Source organism: Merops nubicus, unplaced genomic scaffold (genome assembly GCF_000691845.1).
Source record: "Merops nubicus isolate BGI_N331 unplaced genomic scaffold, ASM69184v1 scaffold10026, whole genome shotgun sequence".
Lineage (NCBI taxonomy): Eukaryota > Metazoa > Chordata > Aves > Coraciiformes > Meropidae > Merops > Merops nubicus.
In genome coordinates this window covers 28,050-44,225 of record NW_008612931.1, presented here as the reverse complement: position 1 = coordinate 44,225, position 16,176 = coordinate 28,050, and the positions used below count along the sequence as shown (strand labels likewise).

At 37.4% G+C, this 16,176-nt stretch overlaps 1 protein-coding gene across 1 annotated transcript in view; it reads left to right on the top strand.

The window, feature by feature from the left end:
* Positions 1 to 16,176, top strand: part of SLC2A9 (solute carrier family 2 (facilitated glucose transporter), member 9) — a gene marked incomplete at both ends in the record, with an annotated part of 92,812 nt that overhangs the window by 63,703 nt on the left and 12,933 nt on the right. The window contains one exon of the mRNA XM_008941713.1: positions 8,886 to 9,013. Within this exon, the coding sequence (XP_008939961.1) occupies positions 8,886 to 9,013 (128 nt within the window). The remainder of the gene's footprint in view (positions 1 to 8,885; positions 9,014 to 16,176) is intronic.

Here is a 16,176-nt window from a genome sequence, read left to right as displayed (position 1 = left end):
ATTCACTATGCATAAGGATGACAAAATCAGGGCAGTGGTATGTTTCTAGTGACGCTCATCACAGAAAAGGGAAACCAATAAACTTCATACTCTGGTGGAATTTGAAAAAAATAGTCATTTTATGGCAGTGAGATCTTCATTTTTCGACTGTTGCTTTTTAAATCTTGACATAGCAGTTGCATTTTCAGACACAACTAAGAAACATTAACAACCCAGACCATTTCAGGAAAATGTTTCACTTTTTATCTCTTTTTTTTGAGAGTTTTGTCAAGTTTTATAATACTTGTCACAGTTTATGGAATGTGAGTGAAATCTTTCCTAGCATAGCTGAATACAGATACAATAGAAACATGGTAATGGTATATTCAGCATGAGTTAAATTGACATTATGAAGCAAATGAAAACTCAGAGGCAATCATTGATGTGTCCTGAGGTATGTCAAAAATATTTTCACATTTAAAGTTGAAATCACTCTGTGCTCTTACTCTGGATGCCAACATGCAGCTTTATTGACAGCAGAGTGGTTGTGATAAAAGGATCATTTTGAAAGTCATGAGGTTTGTTCAATCTGAAATGCCATCAGGGAAGAAAAACAATCTTCTCTTGGATGTGAAACACAAAGAAAGGTGTGATAGCACACATGCAGACATAAAAGTACTGAAATGAAAGCATCAGTATTATTGTCAGAAATAGGCATTTACAGAAGCTTTGTGTGATGATGTTTTCGCTTCTCCACTTAAAGTGGGATGGAGGAATTTCTAAGGCTCGTGGCCTCCCACAGAGCCATTCTTTTAGTCTACTTTCTGTCAGTCCACTTTGAGAAAGAGTTTGGAGCTTGCACAAGTGGAAAAAAAGTCTCTTTGAACTGTAAAAGAGTATGATGTTAAAAAGAAACAAACTCATGTTGCTATGTATTTTTAATTAAAAAGATGTAGATTTGAAAGTTTAGGTTAATTTTCAAAATTTCTTTTGTTATGTAAACTAGGAGCCATTACATTCTTTCCAGCAGATAAACATCTTTTGATAATGTCAGGTAGTTTCTGCATCAGATATGGAGGGTGTCTGTGCAGAAATAACCCCTAGTTTTCCCAGGTATTTAAGAAAAGGTTTGGTTTGTTGAGAGCTGTAAGGCTTTTGTGGGCACAACAGCAGATTTAAAACACGCAGTGATAAAAGCAGTTGAATATTCCAAATGTGAATTACAGTTCAGTTCAGGAGCCCATAATAACCTGGAGGTATGTAGTTATTATGCAATCCATACCAGTCTCAGTTGAGGATTTGCTGAGGGATCTCTGTCCCCACCCCCTTGCTCCTCTGTGCCACTCCGTGGCTGCAGACTGCCACTGGTTTTCTCTAGCAAAGGAAAAAGCTCCTGCCTGCAGTTGAGGGCAGGATTATTTTCAACTACTACAAAGTCAAGGAGATGAGGATGAGGAGTTTAAGAGCTTCACGTGAAAACTCTTTTGGTTGCCTTTCAGTAAACAAACTGAGTTTTGGGGCTGTTAGGAAAAAAAACTAGGATTGCTTTCAATCTGGCCACATCTTCGTTGAATTGGGGGCAGGAGGGGAGATAACATGCCCCTTGAATATGTTAAATATAATGCCATTCAACATATATTTTGGGACTAATACTCATTTTATGTTTTGTTCAAATACTTCTCTCTTTAAGGAGCAGCATAGAGCAAATGTGTGGCTTTTAACTGTTCTGTTATGGAAGTGATTTCAATTCTTATAGTTAGTGGAAGTTTTAAAGAAAAATGAACCCCGAGTATCTGAAAGATAACTGTACCTGTTGGATAAAGGAATTGCTGGAGATGGCACATGGGGTTCTTAGCAGCAGGAAAACTTATGAACCTTATCCTTTTAACAGTCGATTTTACAAATTATGCTAATTGAAGCTTTTAAAATGGGAATGTTTTGACACTTGAGAGCACTCCTCTTACCTGAACAAGCATGTTTTTCTCAATGATTGTTAATTACTTGCGGACAGCTCAGAAGGCTAACACTTAAAAAATTTACTGCTGGAAAAATACACCCATGTGTTTTAAAGCTTCATGTAACCGTGGAAGATTGATTTATTAAAAAGCTGTGACTTGGGTACATTATTGAGGTTAATGGGGACTGGATATAGAAAACCTAGTAAAAATAATATACTGTTTCCTCTGTGAATTAGTATAAAAAATTTATACTTACAGAAGCACAAGCTAATAAATGTATAGAAAAGTAGATGTAGAACTAGTGAATGTAAGACAATAAAAATACTTTATTTTTCCTGTTCCCAGGCTTAATAATGCACAACAAAGAAAAGTTCATTTTAGTTATTTTTGGCTAAGCTCCATGGCTAGCATTTGAATGCAAATGTTTACTAGTTTTTTTGTTGCAGTGAAAGTTGCTCTAGGGTCTAAACAGTGTTTCTTGATAACCAGCCTACTACATAGAAAGCTAAAGAAACAACAGTAAGAGACCCTCAGGGGGAAAAATAGGTCAGAAGGACATTGCATGAACAAGTGTAGTCTGATAATGTCAGTCTGACCAAATAAGCAGTTTCTTCCTTTGCATCTCAACATGTTGTCTGTCCTGCTCCAGAAACTTCACATTTTTGGGAATACTCGGTTATGGCTTTGGTGACTTCTTTTTGAATTTCATCAGAAAGAAGGCTTGTATCTTTCATCGTAGCAAGACTGTTACTGTCTTTCTTCAAGTTGGTAATTCTCATAAAAGGGAACCTTCTGTCTCTCTCTTAATTTCCTTTCTGTTTGGTAGCAAATAGATATTCCTATTTGCTATATCTATTTTGATTATCAGCAACAGTAAGGAAATTTCAATTGTCTCACTGTCATTAGTTCTGCATCTACTTCTCTCCATATCCTTTCTACCATCCTGGAGCAGGAGCCAAATTCTTTGACTACTGGCATTTGAGGCCCTCTGTCCTAAAGACTTCAGCAGAAATCATAAACAGTGAAGGCTGTTACCCATCTGGGCTATTACCCACCTTAAACAGGGGGAGGAGGAGGAGGACAGGAAGAGACTGTTCTCTCCCGGCTTCTCTCAAAATTTGGTCCAATATTTTTACTCTTGGGGTCCTTTGGGATGAATGTAGCTATACCATGACATAATCGTGCACTGGTACTATGATTAATTTGTTTGTTAAAATATTTCATGAGGAAAGCCTGACATGCCACATTGAGCTTTCAAGACTGTTTTAGCTTGCATAGATTCCCAACCAGCAGCATTTTGTGCTATTGGGCTGTCAACATGAATTCCTGATATCTGATGGCTTTATATTTCTTTCAGGAGATTATTGTAGAGGTAATAAGCCTAGACTAAACAGGGGTTGGGTTTTTCATTTGTTTGTTTGTTTGTTTTTCTGTTTTCTGTCCTGTCATAGTGATTTGACTATTAATATTTCACTTACCTAGGACTTGAACACACTTTTGAGTCTTTCATTCAGGTGTTTCAATGATACTGCCATTTGTGTAGTGTACAAATGTAAGGGTCACCTCTATGCTTTTATTAAAGTAAAAACATCATTGATTTCATCCTGGAGATAATTGTTTTTAATAATATAATACTAACAGTGATGTTAATCAGTGTCTGATCATCATGGTTATTGAGAATAATTATGAATTATATCATAATGACTCTTAATTATAGTTCAGTAAAGAAATTTTTTCTTCATGTTCAAACAGAACAGAAAGTCAGGCTATAATTAGGGTTCTGATAGGGTAAAGTGAGTCTGAAAATGTAGCAGAAATGTTTAAAAGACTATTTACATGTAGTTAAAAGCTGAGTGTATTTTTTAACAGTATTTAATTCTCCAGCACTTATGCAGAATTATAATAGTGAAGCAAAAAAAAATAATTATAAGTACCATAGTAAAAATTTAATATTGATGTTCTGTTTTTACAAAAAAAAATGCCAACACAGAAAATTCAGACACCAACAACAATAACAAAAAATAAATCACAAAATACTCTACTAGGTTGAAAGTTACCAACACACCAAAAAAAGATGTATTGAATTTGTACAGCAGTTGGCAGAATGGCCTATGTCTGGTTTCTATTACAGAAAAAAAAGCAAAAAAGAGGAAAAGCTATTCAAAATTGGAGATATTACTCAGGCTTTCAGGAAATGGCTGTATTTAAGAGAAAGTAAAGAACAGTATCTTAAAAGTAATGAAATTATTTGGGTTCATCAGTTTTGTAGTACTTTGCCTTTATTTTAAGAATTTCAGAGAAAAATGTAAATGACTGCTCATAAAATTCTGGTTGAGAGCACTGCCTTGTGGAAATAAAAATTATAGGAAAATGCACTAATTATTATTCAAGGGGGAAAATTTCACTGAAGAAGAAATTATCAGATAGTTCAGAGAAGAGTATTCTTACATCTTTTTCATGACATAATTACATGACTAAATATGCTTCAGAATATATGCTTCAGAATATGCTTCAGAAATAGTTGCCTAAATGGACGTAGAGAGAATAATGTGTGGTTTCCTCATTAGCTAACAGGCTTGTCATTATGTGTTAACCATTTTAGTGTAAATTACCTGAGAAGCAAGAATTAACATTTTAACTAATGATGCACAGTATAACAATATTTTGTGCATCATTGCCCATTTTATTTATTTACCCTGAATGGTGTAGGTTGCCTTGCAGCAACAAACTTCAGGATACTTCCAGAACTGCCTTTCTAGATGCTGTTAGAGTAACATATTTTATAGATGCTAAACCAAAGGCAAATTAATCAATGCAAAACCCCTTTCTGCACAATATTGTATTAAAAACTAGTCTGTTAGTAACTATAGGTGCTATTTATTACATTATTGGGATTTGCCAAGTTTTGTATTATTTATGGTTTTTAATGTGGTGTTATGGTTTGCACTTTTGGGTTGCTGTAGGCCAACTTGGCTTTAAATGTTCTGTATTCAAGTGGCCTTCAGTCTGTGGCAGAGAAGTCTATGCCTTTCAAATGGTACAAATTAATGTGGTTACTGAACTATACGTTTTTATATCAGCAAAGTGCCTGTTTTGCTTAGTTCTGTGGTCGCTTAAGATCCAACAATTCTCCCGTAGAGGAGAGCTGGATACAGATAGCAGAGTCTGTACCATGAATCTGTGACTCAGTACACCCCTATCACATATTCTGCTCAACATTGCTCACAATTCTTTCAACAGGATTAGCTGGGCAGTCCGGCCATCACATCTGACTGTGTAATGTTGTTATTTGGTGAGGTATTATTCTAGCAAATATAATGTACAAGTTAAAATAATCTGACAGGTTACATAACGTCTCTGTTAAAGATTGAGATACGTATTTTGCAAAATTTTTATTCTATCTGTAGACCCATAGAGATGAAAGTAGTTGTGTCGCATCCCTCACTGGCAGTACTCCTGCAGTATATTTATATATTATAGTATATTATATGAAGTATTAGAAATTAACCAGTATAATTATTGTGATCAACACATTACTTCTTTAAATTCATGTTCAGAAGCTACCTTGCTGAAAAGCTCCTGCAGGAAATCCTAATATACATTTTTGGGGTTGTGATCAGAGCTAAAATAAAGCTAATTCTTGAAAATTGTATGGGAGGCCTTCCAGGGGAAATGCTAATGCCAGGTTCATCCCCTGTGGGAAAGACCATCGGTTAGCTTTTTGGTTAAACTATTTCACCCATGTTCAAGCACGTATTAAAGTTGCAAAACCCATGACAAAATGTTTAAAGGCTGTTTCAGAAAATAGAGTGTTTTGGTTGGATTGCTTTTGGATGTGACTTTCAAGCATCTGTGTTTGAACAGAGGAGAGTATGGAAACGTCTGGCCTAGTGATTATATAGGGGACCTTGCGAGGAGACCAACTCTGTAAGGCATGATTGGTGAGGTGCCCTAACATTGTGATTTCTGCAGCCTGGATCCAACTGACCTACTCAAAGCATACTGCAGCTTCCCTCAGCCCCATGCGCTCAGACTTCTATCTCAAAGAAACCCAGTTCCAGGAGAAAAGGGGTCCTTGAGCACACCTCTGACACTTGGAAGTGACTGTGGATGGACTCCTGGCTCTGTAGGTTCAGCTCATCTCAGATGCCTTCACTCTGTCTTAAGGCCTTACATTTTTCCTTCAGTTCACCAAATTTCTTTTGCACATCAGTCAGTTGTGGAGTGTAGCATGTAGCGATGTACAGCAATGACCTGGCTTCAGTTGGTTTCTCGTGTTTCTAGACCTGGACTGTCTTTCACATGGCTCACTTACTGCTTTTCAGGCTACTTGGTTTCTCCATGTAATTTCTCTGAAGTCATCCCTCTACAGAAACTGACTTTGTTTTGTGGTGCTGTGGAGATGCTCAGCGCTGCCACCAGAAACTCTGGAGGTCTGTTTGTGCTATGTTTCCCATTCCTCTACAGAAGATTTGAAAGAGCTGAGAGGAGCTGTTAATTTTTTTTTTTTTCCAGACTTGCAAAATACTGTTTTTACCATCACGAGGTTAACTGATTATTTTTCAAATTAGATTGAAGAGCTTTTGTGGCAAGTGTGACCAGTAATAAGTTTTAGTCATGCTTAATAGGTATCTAGAAATTACATTTGAATTTCAAGGAACCTTTTCCCAAGATAGTGCCCATGCATTTTTACTTGCATAACATTTATGCTTTCTGATATGTTTCTGTCCTTTGGTACTTTTTTTGGCCTTTTTTTCCCCCGGCTTTTTCTCTCTTGTACAATGTGTATTTTTGCAAATGGGTCTTGAACAGCATTTTTTATTATACTGACAAGAACAGCAACACCTCTGAAGATTGTCCTACAGCAAAGGCATGACAGAGCAATCATAAATAAATCATCTTACATGATTTCTGTGTTTCCAGTCGTTCACTTCCTCTCTCCAAGAAGCAAGTGCCCTGGCAAACCGCTGCCTCACATAGCATTTGAGACCTAAACAAGATGCTGATAGAACAGATCTGATTGTTGGTTTGCCTGCTGTATCTTGGGGTTTGAACCCAAATCCCAAGTATATAACAAAATAGGCACTGCAAGCCACCGGAGATTGATAGAGTACATGTTGCTTTAGGTTGTGCATGTTCAGCTGCTTATTCTAAATCTTCTAAGTGCTACTGGGAGGGGTCACATTTTTTTTAGTCACAGAATTCAGATGCAACATATGGCTTGTAGAAAGACACTAAACTGCAGTTTGGAGGGCCTAAACTCTTCATATCTCAGTTTCCTATATATAAAGTAGGAGTAAATAAATTTATTTGCTCTGTACTTTTTTTGTGTGTCTCTTATACTGGCATTCTTTGAGGCAGAAGGTTCAGCTGAAGCCTTTGCTACCGTTGTAGATAACTTCTCACAAAAAGCCGCATTAGCTGATGATGGAGAGTGATGCGTGCTAACGTGTATTGCTGTTTGCTGCGTCATGTTTCCTTTCTTCTATGTACATATGATCTCTGTATCTGAAAGATCTGGAATGGAGAGGTATCTGATACTGTGTGTCATCTGCATGTCCTGTTATGTTTTTACAAGTCCCTATCTCGTACTGCTCATAGGACAGCTTCTGGTGCATGTGTTTAAGTGTAGTGCTGTTGAGCAAAAGGGGATATATGACAATATATTGCTATAAAGCACTTTAAGATGTATTCACAACTCTCCAAGAGTAAGGGTGGTGCAAAAGGTAAGAACATAAATGGAGCAAAGATGTGTAAGGAGAAGATCTGGTGGATCAATAAGTGTTTGGCGATATTTTTATCTTAATTTTTATATATTTTGGGAGTCAGGAGTGTTATAGAGGTTTTTGAAAGGAAGTGTGTCTATTAACATGTTTTTCATTGTTCACCCTGACTTGTTAAAATGCTTAAAACAAAGAAAGGGCTTACTAGTGCATATGTACGGGCATCTTGCCTACAAAGCCAAGTAGTGAGGCAGGTAAGACCAGCAGGCATGAGGACCTAGAGATCAAAATTTGTAGCACCAGAGTACTGAAGGCCGGACTGATGTTACTAGGCTGACTGTTCTATGAACTGTGACAAAGTAATTCTGCAAGTAGGTGCATGTCCAATGTGCAGCATTAACTGAAATACGTAGCCAATGAGCAAATGCAATCCATGATTTATTCTATGGAAGTAGAAATATATCTATTGAAATATCCTACTAGAATGAAGAAGGCCAAAAATCATGAACTGAGACTTTCAGCTACTAGACAGCTATTCCCCAGGGGTTATTGTCAGGCCAGCAATATGCCAGTGCTGTAGAAAATATTCCACTGCCCAAGTGGAAGGAAACATGAGTGACAAATGTGGTATTCAAGTGAGCTGAATCTGATAGTAGAACACACCTTGCCAGAAGTGCCAGCAGTGTATCTAGTAAGGGAATGTATTAAATAAGCATCAATGAAAAGTATGTTCCTAGAGAAACAAATGTTTCGTCTTTTTTATTGCTGAAATAAAGTGGATAATAGTTATTTAAAAATACTCTTTAATCTATTTGGAGCCATCTTTCCAACTCTAAGGTCTATAAGTATTTTGGACTATTTATAAATTTTCAGAATTTCAAGAATTTGAATAGAAACAATCATTCTTATTAATAAATGGCTCATTATGTGATACTCTGGAAGCTGTTGTGTGGATTCACTGCTCTGTTATCTGCGTGCCATCACTGGAAGGACAGTAAAACAGGGGATGCAGTGGCATGAATGAGAGGTGTCACTTCTCTGAAGTATGGTTTTGTCAAATCACACGTTACTGGCTTGGAAACCCCCGTGTAGACCTGATCAGAGAGCTGTAGAGCAATGCTAGTCACTGAGCGGTGCAACACAGAGTATGTTCATCTCTGCACATGAAACAGCTGTTGGCAGAGGAAGTTTACTAACACCACTGACTTGTTGGACCCTGTTTCAGGTGGGATTCCGTTTGTCCTCACTGGAGAGTTTTTCCAGCAGTCACAGAGGCCAGCTGCATTCATGATAGCTGGGACAGTCAACTGGCTCTCCAACTTTGCAGTCGGACTGCTCTTCCCTTTCATTCAGGTACTCGGCGTCCGTGATAAATGATATGCTGTGATGCACTGCTAGAGTGTGACCTATGATGTTCAACAAGTTTTTCAGATAGTCATAAATGTCTTTTTATTGAAGTGGATGAAATTCCCCCCATGTTTGTGATACAGTTTGATTGTGCTGCCTGCATCTCCTTGCTTGAACATCTCAGAGAAAATCATCCTGCAGTAGAAAAATGACTGTAACCATGGACAAGCCTATGTGGCAAATTCCCCACAGGAGTACTTTATCAATGCAGTCTGATGGCTATCTCTAGAGTTCACAGTCACTGATGGCGATTGTCACTCCATTTTTCTTCACCCTTCAGGCTACCCATCTTCTGGTTTACCCTAAGCTTTGAGAATCTGTATTAATTTCACTGGGGAATAGATACTCTCTGCCAATCCTTCTATCTTGGCTTCATGGATCTTTTTTTCAGTCTCTTCTGTCAGGCTTTTATCTTTTTTAGCTGGTTCCTTGTTGCTGCAGCCCATTTGCTGCATGGGTGAACTTGTTCCTGTCCCACCTTCCCCAGGCTTTCATAAGCTTCACTTTTAGTGTGTCGCTTTGTTTCTTTGGCTGAAATAGTCACATAGATGACAGAAAACAGTTTCACAAAGAGCTGTCTGACAGTTGATGTTTGTATTTTAAAAAGATAAGTTTATTTTCTAAAAAAAAAATTACAAATTAAAAATAAAATTCAAAGTCCAACATAGAACAGCATTTTTCCCCTCTGATTCCTAAGAACGCTTCATCACTGTCGATGGTTTGTCATATGGCAAAAGAGGCTTCAAGAAACTTCTCATTCAAAAACACACTGAGGCCCTTGCCTGAGCATGAACCTCTTACAATGACTGTCTGCACTCTGGAGCTCCCATGGGAGATGATTCTGTCTTACGAGCTGAAGGACTGCTATCAGTCCCCTGACTGACCATGTCCAAACTCCTTAAAGAGCCATCCTGCTCCACTGATAACAGTTTCAGAGTGAAGCGCACGACTACAGGAGAGAATAAAGAACTCCCCATGCCCAGGAGAGAGATTTTTGAATTTTCAAGTCATTGCAGAGAAAGAGATTTGAGTAACAGGCAAGGAGGTGTTACTGCTGTTTATACCTTCTTACAACTAAAAATTATATGATACTGCAATATCATATGTATGTATATATGTATATCTATATTTGCAGATAGTATAAAATTATATCATACTGCAAGATTTTATATACTAATTTTCTTTTGGCAAGTAGAACTGCTTTTCCTGAGTAGTACTGTTTAAAATTATCTGTATGAAATGGTTTATGGGAGAACTTGAAAGCCTTATAAAGTCTGATCTTTGACCTAAGTTTGACAATTTAAATTTTCTTCTAAAAGGAAAAAGTGTCATGTCGTTTTGATTACTTGGATCACCTTCAAAAGTCAACATCAGTATAAAGGCTGTCATCCTTCTGAACTCTGTGCTCCTACTAACATTAATTTCAATTAGATAGCTCAGAGTTGTAAGTCTTTAGAGCTTATTTTAATGCTTACTGAAATCAAGGAGTGTTTTTCACCAGTTTCATGGTGAAGGATTTACCAGCTTAGACATTTAAGCTGAGATCTTCAAAAGCAGGTGAAGAAATAATTTCTTCCACTGAGGTCATTAGAACATCCAGGTGATAGAAAGAATTGGACAATTCCATTGTGGTTTTGAACACCTAGCCTTAGTCATCAGCATGGTCCAGGGGTCAGCCACGAGCTCATCCAGCAAGTGGTTGCATCTGTGGGGTTTAATAGCTGTTTCTCCAAGCCAGGGGCTGATGGTTTAAGCAGCGTTAGATATTGCCTGCCACCCTGGCTGGCCAGGCGTTAGCAGTCCCACCACCTGCCTCCATGGCAGCTGGGCAGGTGTCAGGGAACAAGGTCTTAAATCTAGGGGCATATGATCAGAATACTTTTATCTGTTATGGTTTTAAGTTATCCAGGGATATTTAAGGAATAAACACATTTCTTCAAAATTGTGGTTTCTGCCTCCTGCACAAACTTGAGGAGTTGCCTGAGCTCTTGTCCTCCTAATCCTACCTGACAGATCACCTGATGGGAACTGTTTAAAAGGGCCCTCAGTAAATTCAAATAAAGAGGCAAACTGCATTCTTTAACTTTTCATATGCATATTAAATCTTTTTGAATTATTTAGAATGCATCCATATGAAGTTTCCTGTAACCTTGGGGAATTCGTGTCATAAAAATTTCTCATTGTGCAAGTACAAAATTACCAATTTAGTTTTAATGAGTCTAAGTTATATATCCACCTTGCAGGGTTTTTGGTTTTCTCTTTTACAGAAAGTAATAAAGAGAAAAAGCTTAGAGTTTGCTCTTAAGATAAAAGCAGTGTTACTCAGACTTTGATCTTGTGAAAAAACCTTTAAAAATCAAACTATAACATCTTTCTCTAACTTCATTTCTATTTCAGTCAACCTTATTCTCAAAATTCAGCTTGTGAGTCACCTGTTTCTTTAGAGACAGGCAACAGCCTCTTCTTGCCCATTTTTTAAAGGCTAAAACAGGAAAATAATCTTTAAAATGCCTTCAAAGAATGAATGCATAATCCCTTCTGTGCATTTAAATAGTAACCTGATGGCTTGAGAAAAAGCAGTCACTTTTTTTGATCATTGGTGTGCTTCTACAGAATTATCTCAAATGTTGGGGAAACAAATATGTTAACTTCAGTTACTCAGAAAAATCAGTCCATAGTTAATTCTCCAAATGTCACCAATTAGCTAGTTTGAATGCCTAAATTTTGTCCCCTCAACCATCTGTAGATACATATAATATGATAAAACAGTGGCTTGAGTCATACATTAAAATGTATGGATGAAATTGAAAAGCTAGTAAAAGTTTTTAGACAATTTAAAATCAAATTTAAATGTAGCTACTGTTCTAGCCCTCATCACTGCCTATGCAAGAAATTTGTGCAGAGGATCAGAGCTGAAGTTAAAATGACAAGTGATACTATATTAAGTTCACAACTACATTTGATGCCATGTGATTACTAGGAGGTGTCTGATAATAAGTGTCAAAAAATGTGCATTTTTAAAAATCTTTTTTAGTGCAAAGTAGAATAATTGAAGCATTATGACACGTGACTTTGGAACACATAGAGAAATTATAAAAGATCTGGGTTTAGGTCTGAAGGCATTTCAGGCTTCTGTTTAACATAGGGCTTGACCTTGTGGAATGTCAAACATTTCACCTTGAGTCATGCTCAACAGTATTTTTTTCCCATTGCCTTCACTTGAGAATGGAGGCATGAGACTTTTCTAAGGAGATGTTAAAGAGACAAAGACGGCTTTGATAAGCCAGTATACCAGAGATGCATGAAACTTCATAGAGACATGGTGACCCCTCCTTTCAGAGCATTTCAGTGCTCCTATAGGTGCTAGATCTGAGTCATAATGCTCTGTTATTTTGATGCCAAATCTCCAAATTTTCATTCCAGACAAATACACATGAATATTGGGAGTAATTGAGTGAGCACTTCAGCCCTCTGCCCTCTCCTCTGACTTGCATGTCTCATGTTTTTGCATGGCACTTGCGTGTCAGGAGATCATAGCAGTCCAGAAACAACCTCCTGCTTCACACCCTGTGACCATAGGGAGCATCCCTTCAGAACAGAGACACAGGGCACGTTCATTCAATCAACCATGTAATAATAAAGAAGTAATTTACCTGTTTGGAAAAGAATGCCCAAAGTTATAATAATGCTTTTATAACTCTGAAGGAATTAAAATACTTTATCTGAAATAATTACAGCTTTAACACTCTCCATTTTGCTTTTCTATTTATACTATACACTTTATTTATCATGTGCATTTATAGTATAATGTTGATTCTCACTTCAGTCCTATGTTGCAATTTTGGTACACAGTGTTACAAATCATCCATTATTCCTTTTGTGACTAACATCCTCTGAAAAATATTTTCAAGTACTTTCTCACTCAGAAGGCATATGAAAGCACAACTGTTCTTCTTGATGTGTTCATAACAAATCAGTCTTTGAAAATATGACTCTTTAATATATTAAACTATTTTAGAAAATGAAAGGGGGAGGAAACCAAGTCTTTCAAAGTGTAGCAATTCTCCTAGGACCACCATATAATAGTTTCTTGAAATCTAAAATAAGCATTTCCATCATTGGATATCTCGTGTATAGGTCATCCAAGCATGTGATCTTCGTTTGGCACATAAGTTTTCACAGTTGAGCCTTCAGTTCAAGCATGAATGTGGTTTGAAATTCCCTCATAGACAGTTTGTTATCTGTCTTCTTCAGAAAAATTCCTGTACTCATTTTAAAGTAGTATGCATTAATGGAAATGGCTTCTGATTGCTTTATGATATCAACAGAGTATCTCAATACAAGTATATGGCATGGCAAGCTCACAGGATTAGTTGTGTTCTCCATGTGTTCCCAGTGTAGCTTCTGTTTCCTAATGGTTTAGCTTCTGGGACTATAATTGAAAGTATTGAAGAGAGTACTGAAAGTGAATGTCTGTAGTCATCCACAACAAGTCGTTCCATCACTTATTCATATCATCCCTTGGGAATGGAGGTAATATTTTATGTATCAAGTAAGCAGACATAACAAATCAAGAAAGTCTTCAGAGTGAAAGTTTTGGGCAATTGTAGAATTGTTTTAGGCAGTTACAGAATTCTGTCTAGAAGGGACCTCAGGGAATCTCTGGTCCAGCCTTTTGCTCAGAGAGGGTCAGCTGTGAGATTAGACCAAGTTTCTTAGGATGTTGTCCAGTTCTGTCTTAAAAACCTCCAAGGTTTGGTAATTCTATGTTTGCTTTTAAATTCAGAGGACTCAGTAATCAAAACTGATGGTAGCTAAAATGCTGTTTGGCTGTTTTCTGAGAATGGTTTTAGTCTCAGTTCTTAAAAATTGAAAATTGTTCACTATCAAGCCTGAGCCGAACTAAAACTCAGAAAGAAAAGATCTGCTGCTCTTCAATGTATTATATAGGGTAAATCATGACAAATGTCTCACTTTGTCTTAAAAAATAGATGCTTTCTGGATGCTAACAGGTACATCTGTTCTGCTATCCCTTTTTGAAACTATATTTAGAAAATTAATAATGAAGAATCTATGGGACAGATGAGTCTGTGAGAGTCTATGGGGCATATACACACCTAACTGTACAATCTCCCTTTTCTGTCAAGATGTTCAGATACCACTGATCATCTTGTGAGAAAAGGAAGATTGTACAGAGTAGACATGAAGGGAAAAAAAATCAAAACAGGACCATTTCAAGTCCCTATGTACTGTGAATTTTGTGAACTTTGTGCACTTATGAGATAGAGTACAAAGTATTTGTAAAAGCGAAGTAGGGATGTTTGTATTCAGGCGCTCTCATGTTCCAGAATAAGCAAGCAGCAGCTAAACGAAGCCAAAAGAAAGATGTGGACCTGTTAGAGCAGGTCCAGAGGAGAACCACAAGAATGATCAGAGGGCTGGAACACCTCTCCTATGAGGAAAGGTTGAGAGAGCTGGGGTTGTTCAGCCTGCAGAAGAGAATGTATCTGGGAGACATTACTGCAGTCTTTTGGTATTTGAAAGGCATGTGGAAGAAAGATGGGGACAGTCATTTTAGCAGAGCCTGTAGCAACAGGACAAGGAGTAATGATTTTAAACTAAAAAAGGGTAGATTTAGAATAGGAAGATTCCTAGACCAGGAATAAGGAAGGATTTTTTTACAATGAGAATGGTGAAACATGGGAACAGGTTTCACAGAGAGATGATAGATACCCCATGCCTGGAAACATTCAAGGTCAGGTTGGACAGGACTCTGAGCAACCTGCTCTTGTTGAAGATGTCCTTGCTCCCTACAGAGGGGTTGCACTAGATGGGCTTTAGTGGTTCTTCCCAATACACAGATCTGCAGGTGTAGCTGGGACGCTTCCCACTTTATGCATTACAGATCAGTGATCTTAATGGCCTGAAGGAATCCATGTAAGGCAAGCAGTTTCTTTAGTTTCTTCTTGAGAAAAATACTAATACAATTTTGATGAGCGTATAAGTGCTGATGATGCTGCTCTTATTTCCTGTAGGAGTAAGCCATTGGAAGGTCTTTTCATGCTGAGGGTAAAACTAGCACTGTCCCCAAGTAGGGGACGAGGAAGCCCGCTTTCACCAAGACATACTTTACATGGAAGTCACTGGGGGTTTCCTCTTGAAATGCCTCAGTTTTGTTGATGTTATAATGTCATTAACAGTGCTATATAACTAAATCACAGCTCAGGATAACAAACCTTAATATGTCAGATTAAATCCACCAACTAGAACGGGTAGCAACAGCAGAATAATTAGTACTTCATTCCATAATTTCTTTTAGCAAGTGGAAATTCTAAGGGGAAGAAGAAATATGCATTTTTAATTTTTTGTTATTGTTTTGGTGAGTTATGTAAGTTTTAGTGAGTAATTCCTGGTATTTCAATGTGTCATACATTCATCTGTATAGTTAGACTGAAACATTCTTTTCAATAATTACATTGTAGGGGTTTTATAAACCCTCCAGGTTACTAAAGAAGCTTTATACATGGCATCAACTAGTCTTTGACTGTAATTCACAAAGTTTTAAAAAAAGAAGCAAGTTTTTAACATGGGGAGCAAAAGCATACATGTTTGGAGGCAGCGTAAGGAGGATTTAGAAAGTCTCTTTTTTGTGTTCTGCATGCATTTTTCCTAGCAATGTACATTTTTAAGCAAGACTTGCACTTGCTGGCCTTTTAAAATTAGACATTATAACAGTGGATATGTGGCTTATATTTTTCCCAGTATAATAGATTGGGTGGCTTAAGTTAGCTGACTGTTGTTCCAACATGTAGAGCCTGACAGATAGCAAATCATAACTTTTTTCCTGGAAAGTGACTCCACACTCTGAAAGTGTGAATGTTTGTATAGTAGACATGAGAAAAGTATTTAAGGTCAAAATCGGTTAAGAGCATCATCATCACTGTCAGTGGGAAGGATGTGAGACTGGAAAATAACATAAAGCTTTTTTCCTTCACAGAGCTGCTTGATTACTAAATATGGATACATTCAGAACAGTACTAGTGCCTGTAATTGCCTTTTTTATATTGGCAGCCTTTTTACATTGCTGGTGACACAACCACCAGCATCAA